This window comes from Pollicipes pollicipes, unplaced genomic scaffold (genome assembly GCF_011947565.3).
Source record: "Pollicipes pollicipes isolate AB1234 unplaced genomic scaffold, Ppol_2.1 Scaffold_1600;HRSCAF=1878_pilon_pilon_pilon, whole genome shotgun sequence".
In the NCBI taxonomy this organism is placed as follows: domain Eukaryota; kingdom Metazoa; phylum Arthropoda; class Thecostraca; order Pollicipedomorpha; family Pollicipedidae; genus Pollicipes; species Pollicipes pollicipes.
In genome coordinates this window covers 470,941-494,098 of record NW_023595962.1, presented here as the reverse complement: position 1 = coordinate 494,098, position 23,158 = coordinate 470,941, and the positions used below count along the sequence as shown (strand labels likewise).

The window sequence follows — 23,158 nt, the reverse complement described above, 5'->3', positions numbered from 1 at the left end:
GAGCTCTGGCTGTCGAGCGGACGGCGAGCTCTGCACACACGGACGCGGCGTGCGCCGTGCTGACCGGTGAGTGCTGCGGTGGCCGCGATCGGGGTAATACCAGACGGCAGGCAATTGTTGGAGCAATACCAGACGGCAGATAATGACTGGGTAACACCAGACGGCAGATAATGATTGGGGTAATACCAGGACGGCAGGTAATGACTAAGGAAATGCCAGACGGCAGGTAATGACGGGGGTTAATACCAGACCGGCAGACAATGCTTGGGGTAATACTAGACTGCAGGCAATGATTGTGGCAATACCAGACGGCAGGTAATGATTGGAACAATACCAGACGGCAGATAATGATTGGGGTAATACCAGACGGCAGGGAAACGACTGGGGATTAGTACCAGAACGGCAGGAAATGATTGTGGCAATACCAGAGGGCAGGCAATCATTGAGGTAGTAGCAGAAGGCGGGTAATGATTGGGGTAATATTCCACGTCAGGTGATGACTGTGGTGATGCCAGACGGCAGGCAATGATTGGGACAATACCAGACGGCAGGTAGTTGATAGCGGCAATACCAGACGGCAGATAATGATTGCGGGATATACTAGACGGCAGGTAATGACTGGGGTTACACCAAACGGCAGGAAATGATTGGGGTAATACCAGATGGCAGGTAATACCGGACATGACTCAGCCCCTCAAAAGCCCGCGGATGCCGCATGATGCCAGGCTTTATTGAGGAAGTCCACACGTTGTAAACAGGTTCGTTGTCTCCTGCTTCTGCAAATGTTAAATAGTTTTCTGCGTAATTCAAAATTTGCCGTGGTGAGTATGGTTGAGATGTTTCGAAAACCTTCAACTGTCTGATCATATCTGTCTGATCTGAAGCATCATATTTGTTTTTCTTTCGCATGCCTACGGTTTGCTTGTTTTGCATGCCTACGGGCTCGCTAACTCCGTTACGTAAGCTGATTTCAAACCCATTGCAATCTTTTCAGCCCCGGATGCCTGCTTGATTGCCGGTTTCCGTCCAGCATAATCGTAATGCGTGCTCGGTATCTGCGCTGAGGCGACCCACGAGGGTGACATCTGTTTGATGCTACCGAGATGTCTGTTGTCTGATGATGATGTCTGTTGTCGAGATGTCTACCGAGATGTCCACGTCTGTTCGATGCTACCGAGGTGCCTCCAGAACCCCCAGGTATATCTATTTTCGTACAGAAATGTCACAATCGAGCATTGTGGAGTGATGGCGGCAGCGCAAGCATTCGCGCTTGCAAATTAAAATGGAGTTTACGTGCTCTACATGGCAGCGAGAGCGGGATTGTGTCCACCACGTCCCTACGATTAAGTAGTCTCAACCACGGTCAAAACGCTTACGCATCAAAGACAATGGCAATTTTTTACACTTATGATAGTACCCGATTTTTCCCTGTGTTTGAATTTCGACAACAAAGCCTATGCTGATGCTGATGCTGATGCCGATGCTGATGCTGATGCTGATGCTGATGCTGATGCTGATGCTGATGCTGATGCCTGCTGTGATCACCCTCTGCCGCAGGTCAAGTTACGTCCTCCTGTTACACCAGCCGAGCGACATGGAGTAAGCCGGGGGAGGAAAACGAGGAGACCACAAACCAAAACACCAGGCAGACCTACGGACGGTGCAGATTGTGAGACTTCCTCTCTCGTAAGAGGCGTATCTTCCTCTCTCGTAAGAAGCGTATCTTCCTGTTTCGCAAGAAGCCAGGCGCCTACCGATTACCAGCCAAAAGACCGGCACCGGAAGTGCCCACTTCCGGCGGAGCTATGACCGCCGTGACGTCACCGCGGTCGCCGGACTCGCCGCGTGAGAGCTTCAGCATGCTGGGAGATACCCAGCGGATTCCGTGCGACAAGGCGATAGAGCAGACCCGGCGAACTGACCACGCCGACTTCCGCAACCGGTGAGCGACCCGGAAGCCGCCATTTCCTGTGAGGTTGGCCCACCGTGTCCGCCGGCGGCTGCATAGTGACGGGACCTGAAGGTATTGCTTCGCGTGAGTTAGGTTTCTCTGGGATGCCGAAAGGAAAATGCAGCGCGGGTTGTGCACGGTCTATGGGGTTGGATCAGCAAGTCCAAAGCAGTCTGAACTGCATGACATTGTGCTACAAGTTGATTTTAATTCAGGCTGGAAACCCACTTGATGACGATCGATGATCAAACTACAACTTACACAACTTACAGCGAATCTGTCCAGACTTTAACCATGCTAAATAACTATCTGGAAGAACGACATTAGTCAGGTTATCGTAAAATGACCCAGGAAACGCCAGATGAACCACGTGAAGCACCGGTCATGCCGTGGCACATGCAGACACCAGCTGTCTGGTGGTGTCTGGCGGTGTCCTGCCGGCCCTGGACGTAGGTCACAAGTCTGGCAATCGCGCACCCCACGCTCGGCGTAAGGATGTGTATCGCGCAGCGTGCAGGGTCAAGCGGTTGTGTGGTTTTGCACCATTCTACGGCGAGAAGCTGCGCTTTGAGAGAGACGGTGTCTTGAGAAAAGCAGGGCTTCGAGTATCAGCTCATACAGCACATGTGCACAAGATACGTATGAAGTAGGATACTACTTAGTTGATAATATATCTGTGTTACTGAGATTGGTTATATGTGGATACTTCATTTGCAAAGTCGCATATCCCAGCAAAACGCTTGCAGTGTGCTTGCGGTCCGAGTATTTCTGCCGGAGATCGCCACTCGGTGCTTCGGAAGCAGATCTCTATGCATGGGAGACGCTTGTGTTTGTTTTCCTAGCCCTATGCATAGTTCTTCTCTCCTGCCAGCGATGGTTTCCATGCCCAAGCGTCGCAAGATATGCGAGTACTTTTCGGTACGGCCAAGATGCTTTTCAAGGCTCCCGGCTTTGGTGGGCTCAGATAGATCACTGACTGGATAGGCCTCTCAACTGGCCTGATGACGTCTACGCGCCTTTTCATCATTTCCGACCTCTTAGTTGTGAGCTCCCTCTGCACGGCCGGCGGATTAGCCTTGCACGTTCGGATAGAATTGGGATTGAGATGGACTCCCTTTGCCGCTTATTTGTAAGCTTTATCGCCGTAAACAACATGCCGACGTCCAGTCCACCGAAAACCGAGTCACCTGCAGTGATGACGAAATCACCGAGGGATCATGTCACTTAATGAAAATAGTTGCTGTGACAGGACAGCAGAAATAGCCTTATTCTTCGGAGAAAAAACACAGGAGAATAGAGATATAGATGGGTTGATATTTCGGCAGCATGCCTTTATCGAACCCAGAGCAGAAGTGGATAATGTGCCTCGCTAATCTATGTCAATCTATGTCAATCTGTGTGGATACTGTTTCTCACCAATGCACTGAAGAACTTACATAAAACAGGTACCGAATGAAGAAAAATCTGTACAGACTAGTCGGTTTACGCTGGATGTAACTCACATCATGGTGTATTCCAAGCATCGCCGCGATGTAATGAAGCTACACATTTTGTTACGGCTGCACTCAATGGGCCGTTTGGCCGGCAGCAGACCGTAATGGCATGCTTGCAGCGCGGATCAAAAGGTCACCACATACCCCGCTGCTCGCGTGAATGTTGGCATCGAAGGTGCTCTGACAGTGCGAAGCATAGTCATGTTTAAGCGGGTATTATCGACCAGAACGTATATATATATATATATATATATATATATATATATATATATATATATAAGTTGTGATAAGGTGTATCCAAACAGGGTAAGAAATTAGTACTTGGCGCATAATTACGGTTTATTAAAGATCGAGTGACACATTTTAGGTCGAAACTCCAATGCTAGGTACGTAACAACTTCAGCTTCCCTCGGCTCGGCCTGCACGTTAGTGTAATGAAATTCTTCCTCAGCACCTCATGTTTTCTATTTGACATGATTCTTTTTTGTCATAGAATTTTTCTGTCCAACTCGTAATTCAAAACTGTCAAAATGTTGATCATTCAACTCAAACAACGTGATCCGCATTCGACACTGTCACGTGTTTTTCTTCAGCCAGATGACGTAGCCTTTGTTCACCAGCTACCGAGTGATGAAACCGACGAACTTTATCCCGAAATCGGTTTTGTCTCAACTCCCGTAGCAGCTTATAATGTACTAATCTATTTCAATAAGAACGCGCTGTTCAGAATATGCTCACTTCGCGAAACCTACATACTCAGGCTTCTGTGCAGAGTAAAATATCCATCCGCATTTCAGGGTCCGTTGTTTCAGCATAGTTTGTTGTGCTACGAATCGCCGTTATTTCTGCTCAATTTAGCGTTACATCAATGCTTGGACAAAGCATAACCAAACCAGAACAAATATTATTGATGACCAAAATGATGGCGCCTTGACCCCAGGCGCAGCCATTATCTGTGCAGATGCCGCTTAGAATCACAAAATTGACCTTGCGGAACTGCATCTGAACGGCACCACATTTATTCATGTTCCGAGGTTCGCAGGCCCCCCCCAAGTCCTAGGGTCACACATGTGGCATGAGCGGGGGCGGGGGGGGGACATCAACACGAGCTGTCCTGAGCCGCTGTGGAGCCATCTCACTGCAAACAAAATTTCCATGTTTTTTATTCGGTTCCATGGCGCTGCAAAAACAGCTGCTAAGCTGATTTGCTTGGGGGCTAATTCAATACCGCCGGCGAATACGGCGGACGGTCTGTTTTTCACCTTTTTTGCGCCCCACTTTGCCAACGTGTTTACCGCCGCGCCGTCACGGCCCGGCGGAGCACGCGCGCGCCGTATCAACGTAATCTCGCCGGAGGTATTTGGACCGGCGAATGGTGCCCAGCTTTGTGTTGTGTGGATGGATAACATACCTGGCCGGTTGGCGCCGCCACTGACGCCGCCCCTCCCCCCTCCCCCCCCCCCCCTCCCCCCTTTCCCCCCAGCAGCAACCCTCAACGGCCGTCTCGACGGATGCTCAACTTGTGGAGAAGCGTACTTTCGCTCACGAAGCTCCGGAACCGTCAGTGGCTGGGGTGACGCCAGCGAAGACGGGCGCAATATTTTGCCGCAGTGCTGCTGGCAGCCTGTACGGCATCAGTAACGACGGCACTGGGGCGGAGCCTGCGCGTGACTTTTGCCGACCCCAGGAAATGGTGCCCCGCAAGTGAATGGAATGAAATTCAGACCCAGTGTCGTAACAGCCGACACTTGCAAGCTCTTGATCGACCCGATGTGTGGTGCTGGTGCCGGTGCTAGGCAAATACAAAATATTAAGTTAATAATGCCGCTATACTGACGACCGCCTGGCGTACAGGCAGCAGACAAGCCCAGGTCTGCCGAGGCCGCTGCCTGGGCCGCCCCAGTGGCGCCTGTTCTGTCTGCACCGCTCCCCACCCGCGGCTATTTGGGTGAATGGACGTCAGGCCGTGCTTAATGAAATTCCCTCTCCATTTGACGGTGCCGGGGGAGGGGGAGGGGCTATAGCTCCAGCTCCGCCGCGTCCACCCCCCTCCCCTCTTTTGACTTTGCAGCCGGCCATCAACTTGGATTGCGCAGAGCGGCCGTCCGTGCCGCGCCGCACCAAACACAGCTTGTGACTGTGTGTGTTACTGTACGCCGCTGCCAACCGGAACTGGCAGGGATGGGCGGATCGACGGGATGGACGGATCGACGGGATGGACGGATCGACGGGATGGACGGATCGACGAGATGGACGGATCGACGGGATGGGGCGGATCGACGGGATGGACAGACCAACGGGATGGACGGATCGACAGATATACGGGAGCGACGGATCGACAGAGATCGATGGATCGATGGATCAATGGATCGATGGATCGACAGATATGCAGGGATCGACGGATATCCTGGTCATATCCTTGCGAGGGTCGCAGGACGAGCGAGTCTTCCCTGAACTGATGTAATTTTCAAGTTGTGTGGCCCGGCAAAGCCCGAGCGCGATGGTTTCTTCTAGCTAATACCCTGGCAGCCACTGATCCCGCGTTCGTGCCGTGTTCAGCGCCGAAAAACGCAATGCTTTAGAAGTCGTGCCACATAAATCGTCAGGCATGATCATGCAAGAGGTTTGATCAGGCGGGTGTTGACTGCAACATTACCATGATTGCCATACCATTACCATTACCATTGGCCATTGTGTGTGTCTCCTTCGTTTGATAAGCCTGGAAATGGAAAGCGTTTCAGCTTGAGAAAAGTTGAACAGTATGGCTCGAAACTGGGCAAGGTGCCAATGACCTAGCGCCGCGACGACACGCGACCAAGAGATTCCGCTGGAGGCAAAACGGAAACTCGTGCCGGCAAAAGTGTGGGTCGATGAGGCAGACGGCCGCACGCTCTCGTGAGCGCAAACCTTGGGTCCGCCGGTTTTGAATGTTTTGGATAATGCTGAAGGCAATGTTCCAAATTTGAAGATAATGAGGCAAACGTCAGATATGATGGAAAACGTTCGCCTCTGCCTAATGGTATGCTTTTAAGTGCAAAAGCCTGCTCTAGATAACACAATTTCACTATTCAGTAAATGTGCTTCGCATTGCGACAGCTTTTCATTTTGTTATGGTGTGTTTTTATGACGTCAGAGTCGCTGCCGTAATAGCCGCGTCGGGATGGCCACTGCAGCGGGCGAACAGACTCGCACTGGCAAAAAAGGACACGCGTCAGGGCTCGGACAATAATCACTGCTTAGCTTAACTCTGATCGCAGGCATGATACGGTTGAAAGGCTGGGAATAAATATTAAAAATACAGCCGTTAGCGCAGCCAAGAGGGGACGCTTTTTGGACTGCGCTTCTCCCCATTGGGGGTGGCGGGCTTTGGCACTGAGGTCGAACAGGCGAGTGCTCTGTGGCAGTCTGAGGCGCCCGTAGCGCTTATAGAAGATAAAAAACAAACCTTCAAGGTACCAACATAGGATCGCGAACCTGAAAAGGCTCCGCGTCCAAACACAGGGTCCCTTGGCGACGAGAGGGCCCCTGGACTACACCTGTAACCCGATGTGGCCCCTCCTGGTCAGAGCCCTACCCACGTAACTGAGCACGACAACCATATTAGTTATGCGCACGAGGCAGAGCTGTTTTCTGGTAAGCTGACATCCCTGGCTGCACCTTTGCCCGCGCTCTGAAACCTTAAGCAGAACGTGGAGAGTGCTTTGGAGCCATCTGTTCTTACAGTGCGCATGTTTTGGGTCATTTTTACACCCGACCGCCGGTTATGCATGAGTTATGCCAGGCGGAACCCAACCCTTCCCTCAGCGTACGCTGTTTCCTCAAAAGATTCCTCACTGATTTGCAGGAATACCGGAGCCTAACGTTACGCCGGCCTGTACGTCCTCCCCTTCTTGCTTTTCGGTTACACCCCATGAAAAGGCCCTGTCTCCACACGCGTATTACGAAGTTATGGACGGCCGTCCTGCGCCCAACCATGTTATGCAGCGACGGCAACGTGTGTTTCCGAAGGATGAACCAGCATTGCTCAATTGTTTTTCACCGGCGGTGCGGCCCCTTTCACCGGCGAGGCAGAGGCGGCACCAGCCACAGTCGCCACCGCTCTCACCTTGGCAAAGACAGGGTTCATAGTTCACTCTCCGGTTCACTCTCCGGTTCACGTGAGAAAGCAGGCGTCCAGCACGGCGCGCCTCCCCCGCAGCAGCGGCCGCTGCTGCGTACGAGAGCCACGCACGGGGCATCGCGGCGCTCACCTCCCTGGTGCTGGCGTCGCCCTCCGCCTACGGTGACGTCACAGCTGGTGTCACGTGACGAGCTGTGCCGGGCTGCGGCGGCCGGCGCGTGAGGCGGATGTGTGACGCGTAGCGCGCGGTGAGGAATGGACGGCGGCAGGTCCGGGGGCCTGTCGAGGGGCCTCGTTGACGCGCATCAGCTGGTGACAACTCAAGCTGCTGGGGTGATCGCGAGCCAGAGGCGTGCGCTCTCTCGCGCGGTGCGGCCGCACCACGCCGCGGAGCAGGCGATCGAGGTTGTGCGGTGAAAGTGAGGGTGGTGGTTGCTGTTCTCGCACAGTTGCTGTTGCTGCTGTTGCTGTTGTGGCTGCTGTTCTCGCGCCGATTTGGAAGGCAGCGCCGAGTGGCGTGCGGAGGGAGACCAGCGTTGGCTCGTCTGTGAGAGTGACTCAGGTGACCTGGAGCTGGAACATGGCTCTCGTTAAGCGGGCGCCGGCGTGGCCTCTGGCCTCTGACCTTGACCTTGACTTGAACGCCCCGACGCCCGAGTGGGACAATTCAGGACAGGTTGGTGCAGGACCGCCACGTTTTGGGTTGGGCTTGATAAGCCGCGTGCGAGGCAGGCCATGCAGCGATCAATGCACCGAATGCGCGAATAGCACAGCACCGCAGAGGCGTGTCAAGGGAGAGGAACAGGGGGGGAGGGGAGGGCCCCCGGCCTTACCTCTCGTCCAGATCTCCGTTTTTCGCCGTAGAGGGCTCCCGGCAGAAAGTTTAACGTCGGCGTGCCGCAAGCTCACCGAGATTCTGGCACCCTCCCTTAAGGAAATCCTGGCTGCACCGTTGTGGCGCCGCAGCTGTCAAGGTCACGCCATTACAGTTACTGAGGCGGCATGCTCACGCTCTGGTAACATAGTCGTGGTTAAGTACCATGATGCGATATTTTCGTTTTCTAGGTAGAAAGCTCGCAGTGTTTCGGAAAACCAGGCAGGATGTTCCGGTCCAAACTGTCACCGCATAATTTGTCTGGTTAACATTAGGTTATCTTGTTAAACAAATTTTGCTAAGATGTTCCCGAATTCAGACTATTTACACACAATTTCAAATGTAAACATCTGCTGACATTGCAAACCATTTCCACGTTCGCATTTACCATCAACATTAACTTTAACCATATAAAACAATGAGCCTTGACTTGAGTATGGTTGCCCAAGGTGGTATTTTACTTCGGAACCTGGCCTGGGCTGGGACATTCAGGCGCCTTCAATTATTGTCAGGGAGTCCTTTTTCATGGTCTGGAGCCCATTGATTTGGTTCGCTCAAGGAGTTACTGCAAGCTAAATTTCCTGGCTCCTCCGACACAAAAACCTTCTTGATTACCTGAAGGTCACTGATGACGTCACAAGTGGTGTCAAACTGAGATATTTTGAGGAATTTACCATCACTAGGCGTTGAAACGTAGATGTGGATGGATGTTTGCATGACACAATCTCACGCTGGGTGCAGAGCGCAGCAGACAATGATGCCTCGACGTGATGAACCGCTCGTGGTCATTCTGTTGATGCTTCGTACGCAATAAGCGTAGCCCTGCGACCAAATGAAAGCGGTTTGTCGTCAGATGTTAACAAAACGTTTTGAAAACTTGTTGCGCTGTGATGACTTCATATACGGTCATGACTTGACCTGGCATTGCGTGGCGAACCTAATTTTAATTTTTGGTCGCTCCGATTTCGCGTTTTTTTAAACCTGATTTCGTTATTGGAAGAAAAGGTTAGCTGGAAATAGGATTGGGTTAGCTTATTTTTGAAGCTCTCTAACCCAATGCCAAAAATCCAAAGTTCCAAAATTTTCCAAATGTCACTTGCTCCTCAGTGTGTGTCCAATGTTGCTTTTGGCTGGCATGGGCGGTCCGCGTTGGACTGATAGACTGGACGTTATCCCCGAATAAAAACATGGGAATGTTTGCTCGAAGCAGACATATCAGCAACTCGAGCTGGGCACGCTTGCTCGAAGCAGACATTTGCACCTTTATGTGCTGATTTTGGCCTCATGACTTCCTGTCGTGTTCGCTGTTCTACGTTGACAACCATTTCGTCTCCGGTCTTCTCGACATAGTCATGATCGCCTTGAGACATTACATGATAGGCCAAGGCAGTGATGCACACGATAAAACAATCGAAAGATTTACCATGACAGACCAGGGCAGTGATACACATGATAAAGCAATGGCAAGACTTACCATGATAGACCAGGGCAGTGATGCACACGATAAAATAATAGAAAGATTTACCATGACAGACCAGGGCAGTGATGCACACGATAAAATAATCAAAAGATTTACGGCCGCATTCTAACTTTGATGATCTCGCGGCTACTCCTCCGAGATCTGTCACACTCCCATATCACGAACACAGGCGCATTCGGGGGTGCCGGTAGTGTAGTGGTTAATGCGTGGTTGACGCGTGTGCGTTAACAGCTGCGCGTCTGGGAAGCCAGAGGTACGGAGTTCGATTCCCCGCGATGCCCACCCTTCTCGCCAGGGTGAAAAGCAGGCTACGCCATATAGCCTCAGCAGCTGGATGCGTCGTAAAGCCCCAATGGCACACAACACAGGCACATCGAGCTGGTGCTGCCTCCCGCCGTCGGGCAAAGGAAGCTGCGGCGTATTGACGGACGGCTTTCAGACAGCGCTGAGCTGCCTCATCTTCTAGATGCTCACTCTGGCCCGGGGCGTCGTAGCGTTTGCAAACGCACTTGAGCGCTTCTGTATGACGTGGGGCAATGACTGCACGTTTGCTTCGACGGCCCCGCATAGGGTATCGGCGCGTTACCATCGCGGCCAAGCGGTGGCAAAGATAGGGTACGGGGAGCGTCATGCAATCTTCTGTGCATGGGAGTGGTATGGGCATGGGTGTATGGGTGTAAATAATGGGTGCAGATGTCCATGAACGGATCGAATTCGGTGCAGATGGACGACGTTGACAAGAAGCCGGCCGCCGCTCACCCCCCGGCGACCGTGCTGAGGGACAAGGCTCACAACAACGGGATTTGAAGCGGTGAGCAACGGAGAATTGTGTGAAAATGAATTGTCCGCAACGTTTTCAGACATGGGTGGAGTCTGTCTGCAGAAGGTCATCGAGAATTACAGACATTGCGTTTGCCCCCACGACCTCACTGCACTTGTGTTCGATTCCGTCAGGCCCCAGGCTGCTATGCTACAAGTTAGTTGATCTTTCGAAGCTATGGTAATGTCCCAACTTGTCGTTATCCTGCTTACATAAACGCACACGGAAAATTTATGGTCGTGAGCCCTCGCTGTTCAACCTGCCAGTTCTTCTAGTCTTCGCAAACGGACAAACGGAGTGCCCTGAACCACAACGTAATCAGCCGCGTGTCAGCACGATAGCGTATGTCAGCCCGATAGCGTGTGTCAGCACCATGGCGTGTGTCGGCACGATAGCGTGTGGTAGCACGTTAGCGCACTACAACGCGCGGCGTCATAAGGATCGCATGAAGTTGCCGACTGAAGATTGCCCCGTAAAGTTGCCAGAGCCAGCCGCACCCGATCGTAGTTACGTAGAGCTTAAAGCGTGAGCGCATCTGGTACATTTGGAAACATGCTGGCGGATGAGAGTGGCTGAAGGAGATGTTGTTGGCGATTTAAAGGTGCAATACGGATGCGGAAGAAGGGTATCATCATATCAGACCATATGTGTATTTAAAACACAAGACGCATTTTATGTGTTGCATTCGCTATGACGTAATGTGACAGGCTACTATCTATGATTGCGACATTCATGTGTTTTGGTGTGCTATGGGCCAGAGTGCACTCTATGTTAAAGGCATTTTGTGCTGACAGAAATGCTTTTGGTAGCACCGGTCTTGCGCACCGGCGGTCTTTTTGCTTGAATAGAAGCCAATTCAACCTTGCGACATTTTGAGCGGAAAGCTGAAAATTCAGGTGCGTTGGATTAATTAGTACTGTGGGTTCGCTGCGTGGCGTCCAAAGGCAGGACGCGATCTCCCGTGGTAATGTTTCCTGTATATTTGAGACCGGAACGGTCATCTTTGGCGCCTTGTACGCAATGAATACCTCTCAAATATCTTTGAGCTTTGCCTCCGTACAAATAGAAAAGGTGATACATCTTTTTATGCATCAGCTTAGCTTCTATGTGGTTGTGTATTTGATTATTTACGCTGGTAAAGGCGCTGCAAGGGAATTCCTACCTTGTGTAGCGCTATCGACGGCTTTTGTGTGTGGTGTAGCGCTATCGACAGCTTTATACAAAATGGCAGTGTGTTGAAAGGGTTCGACCGATTTTTTGCCTCAGCCTTCTGCGATTGCTTACCTTGGTGAATAACTTTGCTGACCCTGGTGAATTCACCGCAAAACGTCCCATTTTCCAGTCGATGATGACGCATAATCATGTGTCCGCTGAAGTCACTGTGCAACCGACCGCTCGCTCTGTCTCCGACTTGCGTTCTCGCCGCGTTCTCGGTGCTCTCCAGAAGCTCTCGCTGGCTCGCTAGCGGCGGCAGCCATGACTTTAACTGCGTGCTCGCCGCGTTCTCGGTGCTCTCAAGAAGCTCTCGCTGGCTCACCAGCGGCGACAGCCACGACAGCGGCGCCAGCGACAGCCATGATGCGTCTCACAACGGACACCACCGCAACGTGGGATCGTCTCCACAGGTGCGGTAACCCGCTGACGTCACAGCCGGCCCGCTGACGTCATTTGTCTGGCGGACAAGTGCGCCCGAGATTGCTGATGGGTTCTCGGCACAATTGCCGGTGGACGCGGCGGAACTGAAAGCAATCACGGACTGCGTGTTAGGACGCGCCAAAATCGGCGATCGTTTGTGCCCATTGAAGCCATTATTTTTTGGTTGTTGAAATCATCAACTTGTCTGGATGAGCGGACACGGCACATGCTCCAAAATTATTCGGATTCAAAGTACGGAGACACCCTTCACGTCGGCCGGGATCAAATCCAATGCAGGGACAACGCCGGCTTGCTGTGATAACGGTTCTGTCTGTTCGGTTGCCAGAATGATCATGACCACAAAAATGGTAAAATGGTAAAATCACTACGCCTAACCTGTGAATGACCCAACCGTCATGTCTCCACCCTTCACCTTCCAGCACGTCTGTAATGACATTCAGTAAGCGCTCTTCACTTCATATACTTACTGACGACCTGCGAAGATCTGTGCTCTCCCCCCCCCCCCCCCCCAATGATATTCCGCGACTCACGAATGCTATCGAAAATGTCCCGTCTGCAGGGAAGTCCTCGGGGGCCGAGGCGTAGCAGCTCGTATTATCAGGCAAACGCCGACCCCATCGAAGACTCCGGGCTGCCGTACAGAGGAAACCCGAAGAAGATCGGAGAGGTGAGGAATTTGTGCTTTTGCTTAAGTGTTAAGTTCCAATGGCGTGTCTGCAGGGGCAGCGGAAGTCCTGCTGGGGGGTCGGCGATATTCTTTTGTGGTTCTGTCAAGTTAACGCCCAGTTAAAACCAATCCTAAATCTTCCGAAAGTTGGGGACTCAGTCACCCGTCGTCGTCCCCCTCCCCCTTTCCCGATTCTACGTCTGTAACGCTAGCAGCGGGCTAGGCCCATCGAGCAGCGCTCAGAGCCCAGCGCTGACTGGGCCGGTTGAGCAGCGCTCAGCGCCCAGCGCTGACTGGGCCGATTGAGCACCACCCAGCGCCCAGCGTGGGCCGGTTGAGCTCGTGCACAGGCAGACAAAGCGCCCGTGTCTCGTAACTTATGCTGGCTTAGGTAAATGGGCATCTTTAATGAGCAGTTACACTCAAGTCTTCTGCCTCAACAACAGATCCTGGGGCGCACCAGCGAGTACCTGGACCAGTCGGAGCAGGACGCCTACTTCGGGGACGGCCGCGGCTTCGACTACTCCACCATCGAGTACAAGAGCCGGATAGCCGACCCGGCCAAGCCGCCCAACAGAGGCTGCAACTTCCAGTGCGTCCGAATCACCTCCTCGGCTCATCGTGGGACGATGTTTCTTAGTGGGAGTCATGTTGTCGAGTAGCTCACTCCTTAGATCGTTTGCTCGTTTTCTCGTTCGGTCCGTGGAAATGTTTTGGAACTGCACCGAATGTAGCGGGCAGAGGAGGCATCGTTGGTGCTTTTTTACGGTAGATGATGTTATCCTGCGTGCAGCCATGTTTGAAATTGGGTCTTCTCGGTGCTCAGCCATTCCTCTGTAGGTACTGGGCGACGGGGTAACGCAAGCCATTTAAGATAGTTCCAGCTCAGTTAGCTGCCTCTAAAAAAAGCTGGATGGCTGGACAACTGCCCGTCTGGCATTGCCTTGCTGAAAAGTCTGAGTTCAGCAGTCCAGTTTCGTGTAGGCGTGGCTTTCGGGCCTACATTTCAGCAAACTTATCTCTGGTTGCCCTGGCCGTTGGGTCTGTATTTCGGTTAACTTATCCATGGTTATACTGACTGTTGGGCCTGTATTCAGCTAATTTCTCTCTGGTCGCCCTGGCTGTTGGGCCTGTATGCGCTCTGGGCGGGGGAAACCGAGGTCCCAATTCTGATTGTCCTGCGGGCGGGCGTACCATGTACGACCATAGTCATCGCTGACATTATGAACACACCATAGAAACTCAACAGTATCTATAGTTCTTAAGCAACTTGAGACTTCGGAAGAATAATTATTCCAGTGTCCCCATGCTTGCATGTCAAAACAGGCATTGAAACCATTCACAGGATCTAACCAAGTATGCTGAAGACGCGCACAACAAACAACCGGCCGAGCACGAACATATGGCAGCACAGCGCGTGGCGCACTTGTGACGTCACACACTCGCAGAGCGCTACCGCGCAGGCATGACTGAGGGTGTGCCGCGTCGCTGTTTTTCAGCTACATCCGCTGGAAGGTGCGCCGCACGGTGGAGCATCTGGCGTGTCGCCTGTTCGTGCTGGTGCTCATCCTCGTCGACATATCGATAGTGATCGTCGACTTGACCAACGAGTTCACGAGCAAGCTGGACGCGAAGCTGGCGATCGTGAGCTTTGCGTTCTCGTGCTTTTTTCTTCTGGAGGTTTCTCTCAGGATCTTCGGTGTGGGGTGAGTGAATGTGGAGCATCGTGGAGTGTGTTTGGTCGGTATGCTGTCAGAGTCTGTGCAATCTTCGTGAATGGTCGACTTGTTGATAGTTCTGCACGTCGTATGTTCTGGCCTGTACCTATTATTTCCGGGGCTTGTATTCTACCAGAAACATAGTTCACAAATAAGTTGAAGGGGAGGGGAGCTGAGCAGGAGAAAGAGCTGAACCCAACACCAAAACTGGTAAAAGCGGATTTTCCCCCGAGATTGGTTCACTTTCTTCTCCAACTTGAGGTTGGGGCTTGGGGGAAAGGTGGGGCCCCTCAACTAACTACGAAGTCCTCTGGGTCCAACGAAGAGCGTTGCTGCTGCTATCCCAAACAGCAGCCAGAGGACTGGGCGGCGACAGCAGTGCCAGAGATAGTGCAATAGCACGATAGCGCTATAGCGCACCACTCCTGAGGCTGCCCAAGCAGTCATCTGGACAGTGTCTTGTTTGCTCGTATCATCCATCCCACCTAAGCGTGCGATGCAACTTTTCGTGTTGTCCTATGTTTGAAGGCAATGTTAACAAGGTCGCAATGCAGGATTTCGCAGTTGGACGGGGGTGGCATGCAGGATTTCGCAGTTGGACGAGGGTGGCATGCAGGATTTCGCAGTTGGACGGGGGTGGCATGCAGGATTTCGCAGTTGGACGGGGGCGGCATGCAGGATTTCGCAGTTGGAAGGGGGGTGGCATGCGGGATTTCGCAGTTGGACGGGGGTGCGGGGGGCAGCTTAATAGTGTCACCAAAAATCGCCTTTCGCGCCACAGATATGCGACATCTCTTGCACGGCGAGAAATAGCATCGCATGCTTTCAATTTACTTATTTTTACGTGTCTACCGCAAGGTTTTTCGGTTGTGGAGATTTAGTCATTTGCATGCTGGTGCATGTACAAAATTGGAAGGGGAGGGCACAAAGCGTCCATTTCAAGTCATCGCAGTGCTTGCGACGATGTAATGGCCATGATGATAGTGGTCAGTGCAAGCTTCTACAAAAAGTAGGTGCTTTATAAGATAAGAAAAGGCGTTTACGTTTCGATTTGTTTTGGAGGCTTGTATACTTAAGGGCGCGCGCAAGTATTTCGTATACCTTATCTTCTTGCATCGCCTCCCCCCCTCCCCTAATTACTGCTGCACATGGTTCTCTGCGTTCGTGACTCCAAGGGTGATCACCGGTATTGATATGCATGTGCAGCATGAAACCACCACATCAAATGCGCACAACACGTTTGTACTATATCCACGCATATCACGATTGAAAGTTGAGACGCTTTTTGATCGATCTTCCTCGGCGGACTTGCCTTGCCTCGCTGCGGCCACGTATTCCGCTGGCGCGCATGTGGCCACCGGGCGTGCGTGCTCCACTGGCGCACACGTGGCCACCAGGCGTGCGTGTTCCACGGGTGTACATGAAGCCACCAGGCGTGCGTGCTCCACTGGCGAACACGTGGCCACCAGGCGTGCGTGTTCCGATGGCACACGTGTGACCACCAGGCGTGCCGTCGCGCGACGCTTGTGGGGCTTGCAGGGAGACCAGCCACGACTGTTATCATGACTGTCGCTGAAAGTTAGCGTCGCTGGGCGTGCCATATGGGAATTCCCTGCTGGCGGGCATCGGGCGCCCCCCCCCCCCCGCCCCACCCAGAGTGGGGTCGGGTTGTGACAAAAAAACCGCGTCGCATGGGTCCCCCGGCCTTTTGTTATCACGCCGAGCTGACGGGCGCCGGCTGTCATCTGTCACGGCGGCTTTGCTGTGCGCGTGCATGCTTGTCAGGCGCTGTTTGCCTCCATTCGGGCAGATTCGTTTAACACGCTGGTCTCGGGAAGTGTTTTTCCGCTTCCATTTTCCGTTGTTGATACATATATTTCTGCGGCTTATTCACGGTCGGAGGTAATTCTTCCAGAGCCTGGCGAAACTTTTGTGAGGCATTATTACGGTTCGATAAAATAATAGAATGAGGCAGAACGAAAGTCTGGCACTTTCACCGCTAATGGTCTACCTGACACAGAGCAATTAAGAGATGTGACGAATGTGCGGAGTGGTCTACTGCATTAAGGTGGACGTGCGGAGTGTCTACCGCATTAAGGTGGACGTGCAGAGTATCTACTGCATTAAGGGGAAGGCAATCTACTGCATTAAGGTGGACGTGCGGAGTGTCCGCTGCATTAAGGTGGACGTGCAATCTACTGCATTGAGGTGGACGTGCGGAGTGTCTACTGCATTAAGGTGGACGTGCGGAGTATCTACCGCATTAAGGTGGACGTGCAATCTACTGCATTAAGGTGGACGTGCGGAGTGTCTGCTGCATTAAGGTGGACGTGCGGAGTGTCCACTGCTTCAAGGTGGACGTGCGGAGTGTCTGCTGCATTAAGGTGGACGTGCAATCTACTGCATTAAGGTGGACGTTCGGAGTGTCTGCTGCATTAAGGTGCACGTGCGGAGTGTCTACTGTATGCATTCACGTGCCCTGGCTCTTTCAGTCCCCCATTTCTCTGGTTTTCGGAAAGGAGTTATGTTCTCGAAATCATTGGAATGTTTTTCCTTGACCTGCGGTATCTCCCGCCTCCTAGGCCGACACAGTTGAATCGCTTCGATACGAATGCTGGGGTAGTACTTTGTTATTTGAATCAGCGCAATGGGTACATTTGCTTATACTACGCAGACTTGACTTTGAGACTCGTGCCCCAGTGACCAACTGGCTCCGATATTTCGACATCGTGATGAACATGGTCCCTCATAAAACCGTTAACATGCGTGCCAAGAGTCGAGCCAAATCACTAGCGATGTCGATTTTTCTCTACGCTCCAGGCAAGCAGCTTGCTCAAGCTGCATTGTGAATTTGCATCTCCTTTCGCGCGTCCTGACACTCACCTTTCTGTTTGTGAGCGGTTGAAAACAAAACGGTGCTAACGCCGGACCGATTCATTAGCATAAATGCCGATAAAGGTGCGGATAAGTACAGACTCCCTAGCGTCCTGTGCGCTAGGATGTACCCCAGTGTCTGCTGGGACAGCGGTGATGGGTTGTCTCACGCCCTGGCTGTCCGGCTCATCACGTGCATGCGTGCATGACTTCATATCCTGGAAAAGACAGCAGTAAAAAACATTTCCTCGGAGAAAAATCCAGAAGAATGGAGATACAAATGCATTGGTATTTTAGCAAACGTGTCCGTTATGAAACTGAAAAGCAGAAGTGAATTATTTGCTTTCCCGCACTGTCCTGCATGACCATGTGGCTTCAACGTGGTCATGTCAAACCACAGTAGCACCCGTCACCCTGTGCAAATAGGAACGAGTCACTTCTGTTTTTCGTTCCGATAAAGACATTTTGCGGAAACTTCAACGCATCCATTTTTCCATTCTTCCGTTTCCCCGAGGAACAAGGCCTATTACTACTGTCCTATCTATGTGCATAATGTTCCTCGCAATTGCACTAACCGCTTCCCTTCACACCCCAGTTTCACTCATCATCCTCGCTGGTTGACATGTGGCGTCCCTTTCAGTCCGAAGTACTTTTTCAACTTCACAAGACACCATGCGTGGTGGAACATCGTGGACTTCGCGGTGGTTGTCGTCACGTTCATCACATCCGTCTTGGATCTGACCGTGGAGAACATGGCCACCGACGGCTCCAAGTATGACCGCGTCGCACCGAGGATGTATCGAACACTTTTTAGTTAATACACCCTATAGTAATTTTTATGATTATATTTTATATACATTAGAAAATATACTTATACAATATACATTTATGAAATACAATTATTATGATTACATTGTATATCGCATTTGTATATACGCTATTATAATTATATTTGATACCTACACCTATAGCACCCTTAGAATATCACATCAGGCAGCATCTGCGGTGTTGGCTGAGGCCATGACTGGACACCACAGCTGGACAAAGACAGCCTGGCTCGTGACCAGCGGGTACCCACTCGTGACCAGCGCTACCCACTCGTGACCATAAGCACAGGCTTCAACCGCCGTGTTTTGACATTCCTCACCAGGATAGGATCCCCCCAACTCACAGTGCCGAGAAAAGCAGGAGTTCAAGCCTTAAGTCAGTGCTCATCATTCAGTCATAAATCAGCTGCAAGCCTTAAATCAAGTGCTTAAATCAGTTGCAAAGTGCCAGATTCCGACCAGATTCGGCCACATGGTAAGACCACTTATTCGTGGCCCTGCGAACACCGACCGGCGGGCGTGGCTCTGACCAGGCCTGCTTCTCCAGGTTGGTGGTGTCGCTTCGCATCATCCGCGTGATTCGTCTGTTCCGGATCTGCGCGCAGCAGGATCACCTGAAGACCGCCGCCCGGCAGATCATCTCGGAAAACAAGCGGAGGTGAGCGACCCGGGGCCTTCCGTCTCCGCGGCCGCGCCGCTGTCTTGGTGCGGAGGCAGGGGCGGGGCGGGCTGGGAGGGGCCGGCTCCAGTTTCGGCAACATGTGACATCGACGCCACGTAGCGCTGGGCGTGCGCCATAGCGTGGGCGTAGTGGAGTCGGAGTCGTGGAGTCGTAGCGTGGCGTAGTGGAGTCGGAGTCGCGGAGTCGTAGCGTGGCGTAGTGAGTCGGTGCAAAGCACGCCTCCTGTCGGGACCAATACCGTTCGCAAGTCAACAAAGCGGTTCTTTTCATGCTGTATGTGCGTATCGTCTGCAGTCTAATTAACCTCTACCGCCGCACCCTGTGGACACGACGTTGCTCTGCGTCTGAGCTGCGCAAGGTCAGACTGTCCCCTGGCACCTGTCAGGCTCATCTCGACGTCACATCAGGTGCAGTCTGTGAACTGAACTCAGGTGCAGTCTGTGCGCTGAGCTCAAGTGCAGTCTGTGAGCTGAACTCAGGTGCAGTCTACTCAAGATTGTCTCGACTGATATGTCTCTGCCCTGGTGAGGACAGACGAAAGGGCGGCACGTTTTCCGCAGTTGACCAGTGTCCATTTTGCCGCACTAAAAAAATGTTTTTTTTACAGGTATCAGCAGGACGGATTTGACCTTGACCTTTGCTATGTGACAGAGCGCGTAATCGCTATGAGCTTTCCGTCCTCCGGAAAAATGTCCGTCTACAGGAATCCGATTGCGGTAAGCAGGGTGTCTGCCATCGCTTGGCAAAGATAGCGGATCAAGTTGTTTTGTGTAAGATGCCTTATTGGTTAGATAATATAAGTCAGTTCCCGGCTTCAGCTACGAATTATCTATTGAGTCAACATTTTAAGTGTCCGGTATCCATGTACATACATTTTGGGTACTTGTTCTATGTTGTCAGTTTATGCACGTTCAACCCTTCAGTAACTTTCTGCGCGGGGCACAATTTCTGTGATCAATGTTGCGATATCATCGAAAAATGGCTGGCCATGGAAGCAGTTGACAACAGCAACATCAATGTTGTCTTTGACAAGAATACTTGCTGACAGTGAAACTTTGTAAACAAAAAATGTCAGGTTAAGTACTTTGGATTCCCAAACCACTATATATGTTTTCCGTAGTATGCACTTCGCAGAATCTGGTGACATCGCCTACTGAAAGAAAGGAACACTTTGCTGGCTTTTAGCTCTTGTTGTGAAATCCATCCGCAGGCTCTGCTTTTGAAGTCAAGACGGTTGGTAATTCGATGCAAGATAGTGGTATTTACAACTAAAACAGTGGTAATTCAATACAGCACATTGGATTTAACTGTTAGCAAACAAGTGACCGATAAAAAGAAACATGTCATCAATGCGACATTTTTCGGTGCATCGACCACCGAGACACTCGCCTGAATGCATGACCGACAAACCTAGCATGTATGCGTAGAAAACCAAGTTACTGCGGTCCATCTGTGCTATCTCTTTCCAGGAGGTCAGCAGATTCTTCAACACCCAGCACAAGGACAAGTACTGATCTACAATTTGTGTTCGGAAAGATCGTACGACGTCACCTACTTCCAAGGGCACGTTCAGCGCGTTGTCATCGACGACCACAACGTCCCAACGCTTCAGTAAGTGGCAGAACGCATGGGAGATCCAGTAGAGGCATGTTCTACGGCTTCCGTAAGCGCGGAAACACTGGGAGATCCAGTAGAGGCGCATGTTCTACGGCTTCCGTAAGCGGCCGGAAGCACTGGGAGATCCAGTAGAGGCGCATGTTCTACGGCTTCCGTAAGCCGGCGGAGCACTGGGAGATCCAGTAGCGGCGCATGGTTCTACGGCTTCCGTAAGCGGCGGAAGCACTGGGAGATCCAGTAGAGGCGCTGTTCTACGGCTTCCGTAAGCGGCGGCGGAAGCACTGGGGGATCCAGTAGCGGCGCGGTATTACGGCTCAGTAAGTGGCAGAACACTGGGGGATCCAGTAGCGGCGCAAATGCTGCCGACGATAATCTGGCCTGCGATGGATGATCGCGAGCATCCGGTTGTTCGGATAATTTGCATCATTATCATGTTATAACGGATTATCAAGTGTCGCGATCCGGTCGACCAGCCTCAAGCCACGTGTACCAGGTCCCGATACCAGTACCGTGCACCAGACCTCCATCACAATGCCAGGATCATTTCCGACGCATCGGATTAATGTGAGATTTGATTTCCGAAGCTCATGCGGCGCATTGTCTGTCATCAGTCGTCTAGTAACCAGCCCCGCGCCTCATCAGCGCGGCCATCGCTCCACTCACCACAACTCTCCGCCCAAGGCAGATGCTGGACTTCACAAGTTCGGTGATCAGCTGGCTGAACGCCGACGCCGAGCACGTGGTGGCCGTGCACTGCAAGGGCGGCAAGGGGCGCACTGGCACCATGATCTGCGTCTACATGGTGGAGACGGGTCTGTTCTCCACGGCAGGCGAGAGCCTCGACTACTTCGGCAGCCGCAGGACCGACCTCAACGTCGGGGAGAAGTTCCAGGGCGTGGAGACGCCCAGCCAGGTGGGTGGCGAGATCGGGGTCATAGGTTAGGGTTTAGGGTTCAGGGGTCAGGAGTCGGGGATCATGGGTCGGGAAGGTCAGGGGTCAGGGGTTCAGGGGTCATCAGTCAGGGATCAGGAGTCGGAAATCAGGGGATCAGAGTTCAGAAGTCAGGAGAGGAGTCAGGGGTCATAATTCCGGAGTCAGAAGTCAGGGATCAGGGATCAGGGTTCAGCAGCCAGCGGCCAGGGCCGCACTGCACCACCGCCTCGGCTGATCGGCGCGGTCAGCCTTTGGACATATTTGGGCCCGGCCGCCTTGGTTTTCTCGGACATACCTGAGTTTTTACCTTGGGTTTGATGCTAAGAAAGCCGATGATGTTCCAGGGTCTGTGCCCCTGAAACACCAAAGGTAGAATGTTGGCTCAACACAAATGTGAGTGAGAGATACAAGATATGTGTAGGGTGAGAGATGCGTGTGAGGGTGAAAGATGCGTGTAAGGGTGGGAGGCACCTGTGAGTGCGAGGGACCGTGTGAGGGTGAGGATCTTTATGAGTGTGCAAGATACGTGAGAGGTAAAAGATACGCGTGAGGTGAAATATATGCGTGGGTGTAACGATACTTATGATGGTGAAGGTATGTGTAAGGGCGAAAGATGTGCGTAAGGGTGAGAGACACATGTGGGGGGTGAGAGACAGGCGCGAGGGTGAAGATACTTATGAGGGTGAGAGACACATGTGAGGGTAAAAGATACTTGTGAGGTGAAAGATACGTATAAGGTGAGAGACCGTTGAGGGTGAGACACATGTGAGGGTGAGAGACAGGCGTGAGGGTGAAAGATACTTATGAGGGTGAGAGACACATGTGAGGGTAAAAGGATACTTGTGAGGGTGAAAGATACGTATAAGGATGAGAGACACGTGTGAGGGTGAGCCCGTCTCCGCGATGGTGCTGCCCCCACCTCCCGGTCAGTCGAACGCGTCGGGTGCCGCAGAGTCGCTACGTGGGCTACTACGAGTGGATGAAAAACAACCGCCATCACCTGCCGCCGGAGACGCCGCGCGTCTGCTGACGCGCATCGTCATCAGCGGTATGCACACGGTCGGCAGGGGGCGACGGCAGCGACTTCAGCGTCGTCGTCTCCAGCAGGACGGGCAGGCTGTTCGAAGCGAACTGCGCCCTCGGCAAGGGATGCATTGTGAGTGTCGGCTGGACGAGTGACGGCAGCCCTGTAAGGGTCGAAAGGTGGTATTAATTATCAACGATGATATGTGATCTCGAGCTCAGAACAACGCTTCGTAAATAAGTATTATTATAATTAAGAATAACATAATAAGGCATGACAACGGGCAGATGAAAACATTACTATCTAGCCTACAAACCACAGCAGTTGTAGTAAGGGATACGAATACATTCTGCCCACACTACGCAGGTGGTATTAACACAAAGGCTGCATCTCTGCTCCCATGACAATTTGTGAGCTTCTC

At 52.2% G+C, this 23,158-nt stretch overlaps 1 protein-coding gene across 1 annotated transcript; it reads left to right on the top strand.

Moving 5' to 3' along the window:
* On the top strand, positions 1-22,787 carry LOC119092253 (phosphatidylinositol 3,4,5-trisphosphate 3-phosphatase TPTE2). Its single transcript, XM_037215227.1, has 12 exons — positions 1-66; positions 1,558-1,942; positions 12,258-12,363; positions 12,954-13,061; positions 13,508-13,653; positions 14,561-14,767; positions 18,294-18,425; positions 19,028-19,138; positions 19,770-19,878; positions 20,643-20,773; positions 21,461-21,692; positions 22,666-22,787. Exons 2-12 carry the CDS (start codon positions 1,806-1,808, stop codon positions 22,741-22,743), a joined length of 1,497 nt encoding a protein of 498 aa, XP_037071122.1. The 5' UTR covers positions 1-66; positions 1,558-1,805; the 3' UTR covers positions 22,744-22,787.
* The last annotated feature ends 371 nt before the right edge of the window (positions 22,788-23,158 follow it).